This window comes from Haliotis asinina, chromosome 5, assembly GCF_037392515.1.
Source record: "Haliotis asinina isolate JCU_RB_2024 chromosome 5, JCU_Hal_asi_v2, whole genome shotgun sequence".
NCBI lineage: Eukaryota > Metazoa > Mollusca > Gastropoda > Lepetellida > Haliotidae > Haliotis > Haliotis asinina.
The window spans coordinates 76,983,796-76,998,139 of NC_090284.1; the positions used below are offsets into that span (position 1 = coordinate 76,983,796).

Here is a 14,344-nt window from a genome sequence, read left to right on the forward strand (position 1 = left end):
TGAATATTCATTTTTACTTCTATAACACAGTTCGTGTTCTCAGCTGTTTTTATACGAACAATCATACTGAGTTATCCGTTTGTTTACTTCCGGTAACCTTTCTCCTCTGTTTGACAAGCTGCCGCTGTGCCGCACAATGCCCGGCGTTTTCTGTTGTCACAATAACCACCCTATCTAAGTTCGAAATCAGGTATCGAATCAGAGTATGTTGCCATTTCGTGGTCACTTGTGCTGTAGAATTCCGTGGTATGAATGATAAGGTCACGAAAAATCCGGGGCAAGGGTTCAGGTCTGTGTCAGTTTTTTGTCAAATAAACCAATCTTGTCATTAGGCCTGCCAGATTTCAGTGTGTACTAACCTCGCCATCTGATCGTGTCTGTTGCAAACTGCCTCATGTAGCATAACCTAATGGCTGAATATAAGTGTATCTCTTCGCTTCCACTGCCGTGAAATGGACCCTTCAACCAAGCAGAATCTTGATGTCATCCTGAAAACATTTTTGTCAGGAGGTGAGTTCAAGTTTTGAAGGAATTATTTTATTTGGCACAGAGAAAACCAAGTAGGTAATAAACCAACATATCTTAAGGTGCACAAGGATATGTAAGATGTACCTGTACCAACATGGCTAATACAGCACTTCATGGGAAATCAGGGTCACATGACCAGCTTGAACATGTTGAAGCTAAGCTAGGGTAATAAATTAATCCAGAACTCCTTTCAAATTCAACTGACCTTCAGAGCTGTGTCCACTCTGTACTGCTCTGTGTAAACTGATCTAGTCATTCCGATGGAAATGTTACACCAGTTACAGCTGAAGTGGTCTTGGACAGTTACAAAGTTTGCAGGTAACCATAAAGTCTCATAACTTTAGTCTGCAGACACTTTATGCACTCTCTTCCTACTATGTAATCTTCAAGATATGGAGAGGTGAGGCACAAGCCAGTGCTAAAATTGGTGTGAGAAGCTGAATTCCTGGGTACACATGAATGACATCAGTTTAGGTATTATTTTTGGTTATTTTGTTGCAAGGATGATGTGTATCAACTATCATAGTAAGGAACCAGGAAGGAATAAGCATGGGTGCTAATGCCACAATAGCTGGTTGTCTTTTTAATCATTCCTGAACAATAGAAGAGGATGAAAGTGGTTTGGTTGAAAGTTTCAGGACAATTTCCAGTTTGAAAATATTCTAGATTAAACCATATGATCCTGTTCTCTAGATGTGTCTTGGTGAACAGTAGGTGTATACATAGTAGCAGAAATGTTACGTTTCCTGATCAGCTATTAGTAACAAAACCATGACATATATATATGTTTCATATTTAAACAGGCATTGCAGGATGTTGTGCAAAAACCACAGTGGCACCACTTGACAGAGTGAAGATTCTGCTGCAGGCCCATAACAAACACTACAAGCATCTAGGTGACTAGACATTTATTTGAACGCATTAGATTCTTTAGCGACATCATCATTCATACATGCTTGAAATAAGGCACTGAACAGCTTGTTTGACAACATTGTGATGTACTTCTGCTGGTCTGTGGTTAGACATGAAAACAGACCGCAAATTTGAGCAGAAGTGAATATGATTTAGTGGAAAATAAAGTTGTTGTATAGAATGAATTTTGAGTAGTTATCACAAGAGAATAAGTTGTAAGTATTTGCATAATAAAAAGTGTCCTGGGTGTTTAGCACCATAGAATAAGTCATGGGTAATAATAAAAAAATGCAGGACAATATCTTGAAACAGGACAATATAAGTCGTGGGTATTTGGCATAATACAGTGCATCCTGGGTATTTATCGCTATAGAATAAGTTGTGGGTATTTGTCACAGTTGAATGTATCCCAAGTATTCATCATTATAGGATGCGTCAGGGGTAATCATCACAACAGAATGGATGCTGAAAACACTTTACAGTCAAGGCTGTTTATCATGGCTGTAATTCTTTCCCTGTCAGGTGTATTCTCTACACTGAAGCAAGTGGTCCACAAGGAAGGCTTCACGGGGCTCTACAAGGGAAATGGTGTTCAGATGCTGAGAATATTTCCTTATGCAGCCATTCAGTACATGTCATATGAGCAGTATAAGAAGGTCAGTTAGTTCATTGTAGTAAGGTAGTACAAGAGGAAAATGTCAGGTTTTTCATTGTGTAACTGTAATACTGTATGAAAAGTTGAGCTATTTCTTTATTCTATAGTAAAGTCAGCTGCTTCTTGGTCTTGTTGTAATACAGTGTGGGAATTGTATTTTGCAGCTTATCAAGACATTTTCGATATCTCCACATTTCGTGAAACTATTGTCCGGGTCTTTTGCAGGTATGTCTTTTGTATTCCTGGTTTTGTCCTTGAATGGCACATATACCCAAAATCTTTAGCCCATTCAATGTTTGTGTTACGTTTTGTTGAAAAACAAGTAGCCTATCAGTATTAAAGTCAACCTTACTCTCTGACTCACTTTCCTTCTTGGTGTGCAATGAAGCCTATTCTGTGGTAGGTTCTGGGAATCAATGTTGTCAGTAATGTGTAAATAATGAGGTCTCTTGGGTGAAGGTCCACTGCAGAATTGGTCCTCATCAACTCAAGTGATTGGGTGTCTTTGTTGACTTAGTTAATGTTAGTGAGTTTGTTTATTTTTACATTGAGCTCGCAAATATTCCACTGACATGGCAGCGATCAGTAAGTCTGGGCCAGACAATCGGCATGATGTTCAATCTGTGCAATCAAGAACCGATGGCATGTGTCAACCATGTCAGCGAACCTGATCAGATCAATATTCCAACATGGAGGTTCACAGGTGGCCTTCGGTTCGGTATGCCGTAATGGAATCCAAAAATTCAATATTTTCAGTTTTTGTACTGTCATTTTAAAAACCTTTTTATAGTTTTACTAAAATGTCTAGAAACTGAATCCTGTTGTCCAAATTCATGCATTCCTAGACAGCACTATTTTCCCGGAAGTGAGTTCAGAATTGCCTTGAATGTTGTCTGCTTAGATCTACAAGTCAGCAAGACATCTGTACCTGGGTTCCTTTTTCTGTTATTTCAAATGAAAACTTTTTTCCAATTGTGTCATACCCTCTGTATCTGTGTTCATTTTGAATACATATCATTTGTATTAATTACGAGTTGTTACATCTTGTACGCATAAAATTCCCACCGGTTTTATCCAAATACAACTGGTAGACTATGTTAGACTTTAAAATAAATGCAAAAAGTGATCTGATGCATAAAAAAAAATAATGTGTCTTCCACATACTTTAAGTGCGTTGTGTTTGGGCGTTTGACTCAAACATGATGCTGGGTGTGTTTCTGCACCCTTTTTTTCCTTAGTTTTTGACACTGTTTCATTTCAGTGAGACTCAACGAATATTGAATCACATACATCACTACAAGTTCGAACATGTCCCTTAATGAGCCCATTACACACACAAACTGTTACATTTACCTAACAGTATAAATGACCCCACCACATTTCAATATATATGTGGCTATCAAATCTTAGGGTGTTCTCGTTCTTTAGGTTTGTAGTATATATAAAGATTACAGCTGGAGATTCTGCTAGCCATCAAAGGGCAAGTTTGTCGTGTAAAACTCGGAACAGTCTTGTCTCCTGGAAAAAAACATGAACTTCCATGATGATTCAGTAATTCTTGAAATGTTTGTGAGGATCACATGCCACTTGGTGTTCAGTTCTTATGTGTTGTGTTAATTTATTTTATTTATTTAATGTAATATATATAATGACAGTTTTGTTCATGCAAAATAACAAGGATTATGACTAAGTTTGAACATGTTATTAAACAATGCATGGTACAAGTTTGGTACTTGTCACTTTCTTGCATTATGATAAATATGATCAAGTCTCATATACTGAACCGAAATGGACCGAACCAAACTCCTTGTACCGCAATACATGCCGTACTGTCGTGAGAGTGCGCCATTTCACCCCTAGCTCCCAGTGGCACTGGAGGTGACTTCTGTCATGCTGTAAGAGTGTTGCTGTGTGTGTCGATGTTGGCAATAAAGAGTCTCTAGGTTTCATCTTTTCCTCCCTAAGGGTATTGATTGTTATAAGAAGATTACTTGCAAATAAGATTAGTGATGGTTTATTCTGATGACTGTTCCAACCATCAGGGCTTACATCTGTACTCTTCACATATCCACTGGATATGGTCCGTGCACGATTAGCATTCCAAGTGAAGGGAGAACACATGTATCAGGGGCTGGTGGACACATTCCGGACAATAATCCTGGTAGAGGGAGGCTTCAAGGCTCTATACCGTGGCATTGTTCCGTCTATCCTGGGCATGGCACCTTATGCAGGTATGTAGTAGTTTACCATCGCTTGAAGGATGTGGAGGTACAAAGGGATGAAGTGAGCACAGCTCCTTCTTGTAGTAGGTAGGAGCACAGAAGGGATGGCCACCATCTCCCAGCAGTTCTGCAGCATGTTCAGCATGATGACTTATATATTACTCCTGAATGTGAAATGTTTTTTTGTAAAAGCTTATGTGGAATTTACAACTGAATGTTTAAGCTTGAAATATACTTACATAATGTGTTACTTGAAACTGACTTTAGAAGTTTAGGGTTAAAAATTGAATCAAAATAAGTAAATGTCAGGTTTATTGCTCTACCAAAAATGTTGTGACAAAGGTTCAGTTTCAGTGTGATTCTGACTTTGTAACATTGAGGAATAATGCTTTTGTCTAATTTAATAAACATTTACGTAATGTGTCACGTATTTTCTGAGTAGAAACTATCTATCTCCTCAAACACACCAAGTATTTGTCCCGTCTTTCAGGTCTGTCCTTCTATAGTTTTGAAACGCTGAAGAACCTTTGTCTGGACAGGTTTCCTGACCTCTTGGGTTCTCCATGCCCCCAGAATACTGGCGGTTTGGTTCTAACAATACCTGCAAAGCTTATATGTGGTGGTCTGGCTGGAGCCATATCTCAGACAGTAGCGTGAGTCTATATACACCTTTCACATTAGCAGGAGTGGATCTGTATCTCAATATAGTATCATGAGTATTTTCATGTCTCACACAGTAGCATGTTTCGATCTGTATCTTGGACTTCTTTAGTTGATCAGTATACAAGATCGTAGTGTAAGTAGATCCTTATACTAGATCAGTGTAAGGAGATCCATACCTCAGAATGTAGCATGAGGTACATATCTCAGACTGCTGAACAGTAGTATCAGAGTGAGTGACTTTAGTCTACATGCCAAACAGCTTGAATTAATTGTATATGTGGTTTGATACTGATTGTTCCAAGTGACTTTGTCATTGGCTCTTTGCAGGTATCCTCTGGATGTTGTGCGCAGACGTCTACAGGTGTCAATCATGCTTCCTGACTCTCACAAGTACAACAGGTAGACACATTTCTATTCCTGAGTCTCACAAGTACAACAGGTAGAAACATTTCTATTCCTGACTCTCACAACTACAACAGGTAGACACATTTCTATTCCTGACTCTCACTAGTTCAAGTAGACACATTTCTGTTTCTGACTGTCTCAAGTACAACAGGTAGACACATTTCCATTCCTGACTGTCTCAAGTACAACAGGTAGACACATTTCTATTCCTGACGCTCACAAGTACAACAGGTAGACACATGTCTATGCCTGACTGTCACAAGTACAAGTAGACACATTTCTATTCCTGACTCTCACAAGTACAACAGGTAGAAACATTTCTATTCCTGACTATCACAAGTACAACAAGTAGACACATTTCTATTCCTGACTCTCACAAGTACAGCAGGTAGACACATTTCCATTCCTGACTGTCTCAAGTACAACAGGTAGACACACTTCTATTCCTGACTCTCACAAGTACAAGTAGACACGTTTCTAATTCCTGACTCTCACAAGTACAAAAGGTAGACACATTTCTATTCCTGACTGTCTCAAGTACAACATGTAGACACATTTCTATTCCTGACTGTCACAAGTACAGGTAGACACATTTTTATTCCTGACTCTCACAAGTACAACAGGTAGAAACATTCCTATTCCTGACTCTCACAAGTACAAGAAGTAGACACATTTCTATTCCTGACTGTCTCAAGTACAACAGGTAGACACATTTTATTCCTGACTCTCAGAAGTACAACAGGTAGACACCTTTCCATTCCTGACTGTCTCAAGTACAACAGGTAGACACATTTCCATTCTTGACTGTCTCAAGTACAACAGGTAGACACATTTCTATTCCTGACGCTCACAAGTACAACAGGTAGACACATTTCCATTCCTGACTGTCTCAAGTACAACAGGTAGACACATTTCTATGCCTGACTCTCACAAGTACAACAGGTAGACACATTTCTATTCCTGACTCTCAGAAGTACAACAGGTAGACACATTTCCATTCCTGACTGTCTCAAGTACAACAGGTAGACACATTTCTATGCCTGACTCTCAGAAGTACAACAGGTAGACACATTTCCATTCCTGACTGTCTCAAGTACAACAGGTAGACACATTTCTATGCCTGACTCTCACAAGTACAAGAAGTAGACACATTTCCATTCCTGACTGTCTCAAGTACAACAGGTAGACACATTTCTATGCCTGACTTTCAGAAGTACAACAGGTAGACACATTTCCATTCCTGACTGTCTCAAGTACAACAGGTAGACACATTTCTATGCCTGACTCTCACAAGTACAAGAAGTAGACACATTTCCATTCCTGACTCTCAGAAGTACAACAGGTAGACACATTTCCATTCCTGACTGTCTCAAGTACAAAAGGTAGACACATTTCTATTCCTGACTATCACAAGTACAACAGGTAGACACATTTCTATGCCTGACTCTCACAAGTACAAGAAGTAGACACATTTCCATTCCTGACTCTCAGAAGTACAACAGGTAGACACATTTCCATTCCTGACTGTCTCAAGTACAAAAGGTAGACACATTTCTATTCCTGACTATCACAAGTACAACAGGTAGACACATTTCCATTCCTGACTGTCTCAAGTACAACAAGTAGACACATTTCTATTCCTGACTCTCACAAAAACAACAGGTAGAAACATTTCCATACCTGACTCTCTCAAGTACAACAGTCAGTATTTTTGTCAAGGGTTCAACTCTGTGGTAATGTTTCAGTGGGTGGCCCAATACACTGTACATTGTGTACAAGGAGAATGGGATCTGGCATGGCCTGTACCGTGGCCTGACAGTCAACTACCTGCGAGTGATGCCCATGGTGGCTGTGTCGTTCAGTACGTATGAGACAACCAAGAAGATGTTTGGTCTGGATACAGGTGCAGACAGGTGATGTTGCAGGGAGACTACACAGACTCGGCTAGATGGGTCCCCGACAGAGGCGCTGACAGGTCTCTACTTCACTGTAGCCTGTGAAATGTCTGTACAAGGGCACCACTGCTGAGAGCAGGGACCCAGTGAAAGAAAGATTGTGGATGAAGAAATAGATATGCGATTGGTTCTTTAAAGTATTTAATCCAGGGAAGAAGATGTAGTGAGAGGAGCAGGAGTATCGCATCTGTACGTCAGAAGAATTTATCGATTCAAAGAATCAAGGATATGTTGTCTCTGTATCTGTTGCCAGCAATGTTGTTCTGGGACTTGGCTTGATTCTGCCTATACTTTAAGATATACTCTCAGCTACCCATCAAAAGTTTAGCCCCACTTAAAAACCCACTATGAGTTATGTATAGATATATATGGTCAAATCAAAGATGGATTTCTCGACTAACTTGGGGACACCAAATGCAAATGTTATGCAGATGAATTGCATGAGGATCAGGCATGAAAATATTGAAAGCTTGTGCCAATATCAGGCATCAAAATATTGAAAGCTTGTGCCAATATCAGGCATATAAAGTGCATAAAATTCATAATTTGCCAATTTTCACTCTCCCCACTTCCGTATGTTTTCTTTATCAAAAACATAAAAAAAGACATAATGCAAGAGTACAATGTATTTTGTTATATAATGTACATTTTTTCTCAACTCTTCCCAAACCTGTGTATTATTTTTATGACCTCTTACCCCCACTGCCAGAGATGTTATTTCATCCCCCCTCTCCCTCTTCCTTTATTCCCTGTGACAGATGCCACCTGTCATAAATGACCACGTCCACACTATACCCTATCTCTCATTGCATTGAGTAGTGGTGTGTTCTCAGTATATTTGCTTTGGCTCTAATCAGTGATGCCAAATATTTAAATTTCGGGTTACGGTACAACAGATAATGTGTCTGTAGTTCTGTGTATTTCTCTTCCATGTGGGCCTGGCAGGGTCAGTTGATGGTAGAGGAATGTTTAGTCTCTGAATATAGACAGTAACAAATTAGCACATTTAAAACTGAAAAGAGTCCCCAGTGAGATGGGAAATTGAAAACCCTTATAAAATCAAGAATGACTTCATATGAGTCTAGCATTACAGATAGGGCAAGGCAGTAGGCAAAATAGTGTAGTTTAGGGACTGTGACACATAAAAACTTGATGGTTGTGATACATTGTAGCCAGACAATTGGGTTTACTTGATGGAATGACAGTATTGTGATATTTTGGTTTGTGAAATTATTGTTAATTGTTTTAATAGTTTTAGTCTTTTCCATCATGTGTATAATTGTCTGCATTTATCCAATAATATTTTATGAAATAGATGAACTGATTGTGTGTGTTTTATTTATTATTTTGAATTAAGTGATATTTATGCAAAAGTAGTATTGCCCAGATGATATAGAGTTCTCTCCTGTGTCTTTTATTAATATGTCAATAAAATCATGACCTTATTCAGGAAGAAAACTGCTTCACACCAGGCCAGTTCAGTTCAATGATTTTTGATAAAATATGAATATTCACTATATCTCTGTCACAAGACATTTTTACAGAGGATGGCTACTGGCATTTGTGATATCAACCCCAAAAACAGTTCCTGCAGTCAAAACACTTTTGTTTTTGTTTTCCTCAACTAACTGTCTCCAAGAACCCAGACAGGTTGCACATCATGTTGTTGCACAAATTTGACATATAAAGTGTTCTCATAGATGACCTGTGTGTGACCTATACTCATGGAAACAAATAAGGGAACAAATGAACCTACATGTGTTCCTATTATTTATTTCCAGAATTTCACCCACAGTGCAATAGATACTTTGTTAAACTGGGAAACATCAAGGAACACTTGCACTTTCGTGTGTTCACTTATTCATTTCCATGAGTATATTTTGTTAGTTTTATTCAAATTGCATTAAGTATTGTTCACATGCATGGTTATGTTTACATAATTATGGGGAATATTATTGTATACATATAGTAAACACTGTTTCTAAAGTAACATGCTATTGGAATATATTTTTCCTGATATGAAAATGGTTTCTGAAACAATTCATTGTGACTAATATTAATCCTTCCACTTTGAACAATGTGAAGCAGGACTGGAAATACAATATACACACTCAGTAATGTTTTAGCTCATTTTAAGAGTCATTATATGATGTTACCAGTTTGTTCACCAGTATACAGTGGGACTTTTACTGCTCACTATACACCAATAACTGTATGTGCCATGTAACATTGTTTCAGTTCAGTAGCGCTGGTGAAGGGGAGGTTACTGAGAAGCCCAGATATCTGGAAATAGTAGTATATTCACCACACAAAACAGATAGAGCTTGGTCCATATTTTAATTCCAGCTTCGTGACCTGTACAAGATGGTGAGACCTGTGAAGGTCCCAGGGTAGAATAGGCCTTCAGCAACCCATGCTAGCCATAATAGGCAACTGTGCTTGTCGTAAGAGGCGACTAACAGGATTGGGTTGTCAGGCTCACTTACTTGGTTGACACATGTCATCGGTTCCCAATTGCACAGATCGATGCTCATGGTTTTGATCACTGGATTGTCTGGTCCAGACTCGATTTTTTACAGACTGCCGCCATGTAGCTGGAATATTGCTGAGTGCAGCGTAAAACTGAACTCACTCACTTACTATAAGATGGTGATACCAAATGACGAACATTCCCAAAGTTAATACCCAAGATAAAATGAAACATAATCATTGACAACTCTAAAACGAATTAGGATCATATTACACTTCTGGATTATCAAGGATTGACCTGTCACATCAATACTTAACTGTAATGTCAGTCTGTTACCTGTCACATCAATACTTTACCGATAATGTCAATCAGTTACCTGTCAATTCAATCACCTGTTGCATCAATACTTTACTTGTTATATCAGTCAGTTACCTGTCATGTCAACACTTAACCTGTCACATCAATACCTGACCTATCCTGTCAGTCACTTTCCTGTCACATCAATATTTGACCTGTAATGTCAGTCTGTTACCTGGCATGTCAGTTTGTTAACTGTCACATCAATACCTTACCTGACATGTCAGTTTGTTACCTGTCACATCAATACCTTACCTGACATGTCAATCACTTACCTGTCACATCAATACCTTACCTGACATGTCAATCACTTACCTGTCACATCGGTACCTTACCTGGCATGTGAATCACTTACTTGTCACATCAGTACCTTACCTGGCATGTCAGTTGGGGAAAGGCATCAGGGATTACACAAACTGTTCAAATCATTTTAGACCAGGTACACCAGCTTTAAGTAATGTTCAAGCATTACACAAGCAGCCTTTCACAACACGAACATATCGGCATTAGTGATGGCTTGCATTAAGAAAGACTTACTTCCACTTTCCTGCATCAGCTGATTTTTGAAGTGGATCAAGATCTACAGCTTGCAGGGCCAGACATGTACCCCATGAATGTTTAGAATGTCCAGTTCTTTCATAATACTGTACTTACTGTGTCTTGGATTAACGTTAGTGATAGGAAGAAATACTTTGAAAATATGAAGGTACTTTCATAGTTAACAGTATTTCTGTATATTCATACATGTATTCCAGATCAGCACTTTCTTTAGTTCGTACATGTGGCAGCAAGATATGAAGGCTTGTCGCTGTTGCCAACAGAGATGTGTAGTTAGTGTAATGCAGTTGTTTCTCAACATAGCTTCATATTCAATTAGTGATGTTGAATAATAACTCTAATGAGGGGTGGTAGGGGGTGGGGTTGGTGTTTAGAGGAGTCCTCAATTTTGTGCACATGCACTAGAGGGTCATCAGTTTTGTACATAATGCTTTTAAGAAATTTTGCTTAAAAAACATGGGAAGATGGTGGATATGGGTCGTTGATTTGTACATGACATGCAGAAGGGGTGGGGGTATCTTACTTTCTACATACATTTTATTGACATAGTACATGCCTCATTACACCCCCTAGCCATAAGTTACCAACTGTTCCTAAGACATCGTCTTCTTTTTCTTTGCCTTTTTCTCATTTTAACTGAGCTACTTTTAGCCTGCTATTCTTAATCATGTTGTTTTCTGTTTTGCTCAAAAACATAGATCCTTTTTGAGCTGTAATAGTTGTATTTTGGTTTTTAGATCTCATACCTCTCTATTTTGATATTTCTGGTAGCAGATTAGTTAACAAGTTTCAAGGAGGGAAAGAAGACCTTATATTTCTGCTTTAATAGCACTCCATGGCTCATCATGTTGTACCAGCCAATGCAAGCAAGCACTGACACACATATATGGACAATGTGTATATACCTGGTATTGTCGGATCATGAAGGCTCCATGTGTATATGTTTGTGTGCCTAGCTCCAGCTGCATATGTGAATCGTGTCTTCCTTGCTACAGAATATCTTCTCCACACTTCAGTGCTTGTAGTGAACAAAGAAACATAAATATTTCAAGTTGATTTGTGTGTTTATTGTGAATGTAAGGAATGTCCAACTGTACTGGTTTGCATGTGGGGATATTATTTTCACCTCCCATGCAGGTAGGGCTTTATTATGTTGAAGTGAACTTCTCATAACAGGAGTAATTTTACCACAAACTTTTACTGCTGTGTATTATTTTCATTATATCGCATTTGTATGCATGAAATATCTTACAGCTGTACCAAATTAATAAAATGGAGTTAATACCTGTATAACCCAGGATACCTTTAAATGGTTTTGTCTCAGTTGTTTTATCCATAATAGTGCTGGAAGAATCAGCTGTTAACAGTTAGGCATACAAAACTGCCTTTGGTCAGAAGTCCAAGAGCAAGTCTAGTAAAACTAAGACCTACAGTTGGCTCCCAAGGAGCTCTTACATGTGCCAGGCTCACCTCAGAAGGATCATGTATACAAGGAGGACAGATATCTCTTACTCTAGGAATATGGACCAATTTGGATAACAGCTTTTACCAACACAAACACTCATCAAATCTGACAATGACATCTTTTGCTGCCCCTGACAATTACTACAAACAATTCACATGTGTTTCTGCTGATAGTGTTATACGACTGAGAGGAAATAATGTTACCAGAGCATAGTTTCTGTAAATTGTATTATCAGTTAAGTAATAATTGTTATTTGGGTCACAATGTCTAAAGCTTTGAGTGATAATCGTCAAGGGTTACATTTCGTATCATAAATATCACAGAGATTAACTGGAGTACATCATTTGGCCATCATAGGTCTCCGTCAATGCTTGACCTACATAACCACTGCCTGACCGCGCTGTGTGTTACATTCTGCATAACTGTTTCTCACTCTCACATCACTTTGGTGAGTTCACATTATATTTGTGACTTTAGATATGACTCATTTACATTGTACATGAAACCTCTCTTGTGAATCTCTGTATTCTTGTCTTTGTTTGCTCAATAAAAAATAATTGTAAAATTGAGACTTCTCAGTGTTATATTTTGCTGGTTCTGAGGGGATTTATACCTTTTGTCACGGCAAATTAGTCACTGTAACAATAAGTGAAAGGATGAATAACAGTGAAGGAGTAACACATATAAATTGTCTTTTTGTTATGTAGGGCAGTGTCAACAATGGTTGAATCTGTAACCCTTGCTATGACAAGTGGGCCTGTGCATTAAGAACCCCATTTCACCTCACCTCTGACTGTCAGGAGATTTGGATATTTGGATAGAACAAGACTGTCCTGTTTGGCTATTGATACCAATTTGTTGCTGATGAGTACATAAGCCAATTATGTATATTGTGTTATGGTGAATAATTTCCTGTCACAAAAGATATAAGAAATCCCCTCCGAAGCAGCAAAGTAAACACAGACAAGTCTAATATATTCAATATTATGTATTTAGCAAACAAAAGCAAGATACAAAGATTTACAATAGAGGATTATGGTGTAATGCAACTGAGTCAAATCGAAGTCTTACCTGGATCACAAATATACTGAGTCAAAAAAGAAACTTCACAAAATGTAATTTAAAAAAAATAACGAATAATTTTTTCTTTGCTGATTCATCTGTGCGTGTGAAATGAGATCCCTGTCTTTCAACTCTAGAAACATGTAGGCAAAACCCACTCAAACCCATCCATTCATCCATGATGTTAGTGTCAAATCAGGTTTTGCACGTACAGGCGATCATGTGATCTTCGCATCAAAGATGTCTTCATTTCCACCTGTTTGCCTTGGCCTCAAGAATTGGAAAAAACACTTGTAAACCACAGTCCTAACAGTACTTTAAACGCCATGATTGTCAAATGTGCAATGTGAACATGTCATTGGCATGTTGCATGTGGGAAGATCAGTTATTGACGTTGCAAGAGCAATGGGGTGCAGCCGTACTGTGTATGACTTGCGAGGTCGTCTACAACAAACTGGCACCACTTCTGATCGCCCAAGGTCTGGTCGTCCACGTGTGACGTCGCGAGCAGATGATCTTCAAATCAATTTACGTCATCTGCCAGATTTCTGCCGGCTACACAAATCAAAGCTGAGGTGTTTAGAGGTCGACTGTCCTCACAGACCATTCAAAATCGTTTGCGGGTTGCCAATCTCCATTCTCGACGTCCACATCATGGGCCGGTACTGACGCCAATACATCAACGTCAACATTTGCTGTGGGCCCAACGTCACCTCTGAGAGACTGGAATCGAGTTGTCTTTACTGTACTTGTTCTGATGTCATACACCATAAGTACCAGTTGATGTGTTCGTTTATGAAGTCGGCGATCGCCGTGTGAGGTCCCAGGCCGAAGTATGCCAACCGGTACACACAGCTCTCTCTCTTGAACTGAACTGTATTTGTACGGCAACTCAAATGGATACTGATTTCTTTCCACATTTATTCACTGATTTGTCAGCCTGAACAATTTTAAATCCATTATTGATTGCACATTTCTTTGTTGGTAGCTTTTTTTCACACTGAATTCTCGGCAGGTTATATATGTTTTGGTTAACTTGTTTGGTTGGTTATGTGAAGGATGCACGACCCCGAGGTTATGGTTAGGAAAGTA

General features: G+C 38.8%; 1 protein-coding gene across 1 annotated transcript; it reads left to right on the forward strand.

The window, feature by feature from the left end:
• The first annotated feature begins 77 nt into the window (after nt 1-77).
• On the forward strand, nt 78-12,035 carry LOC137285335 (solute carrier family 25 member 16-like). The gene is made up of 8 exons (XM_067817700.1): nt 78-510; nt 1,332-1,424; nt 1,963-2,096; nt 2,260-2,320; nt 4,138-4,326; nt 4,808-4,970; nt 5,308-5,379; nt 7,131-12,035. Exons 1-8 carry the CDS (start codon nt 453-455, stop codon nt 7,300-7,302), a joined length of 942 nt encoding a protein of 313 aa, XP_067673801.1. The 5' UTR covers nt 78-452; the 3' UTR covers nt 7,303-12,035.
• Nucleotides 12,036-14,344: the final 2,309 nt, after the last annotated feature.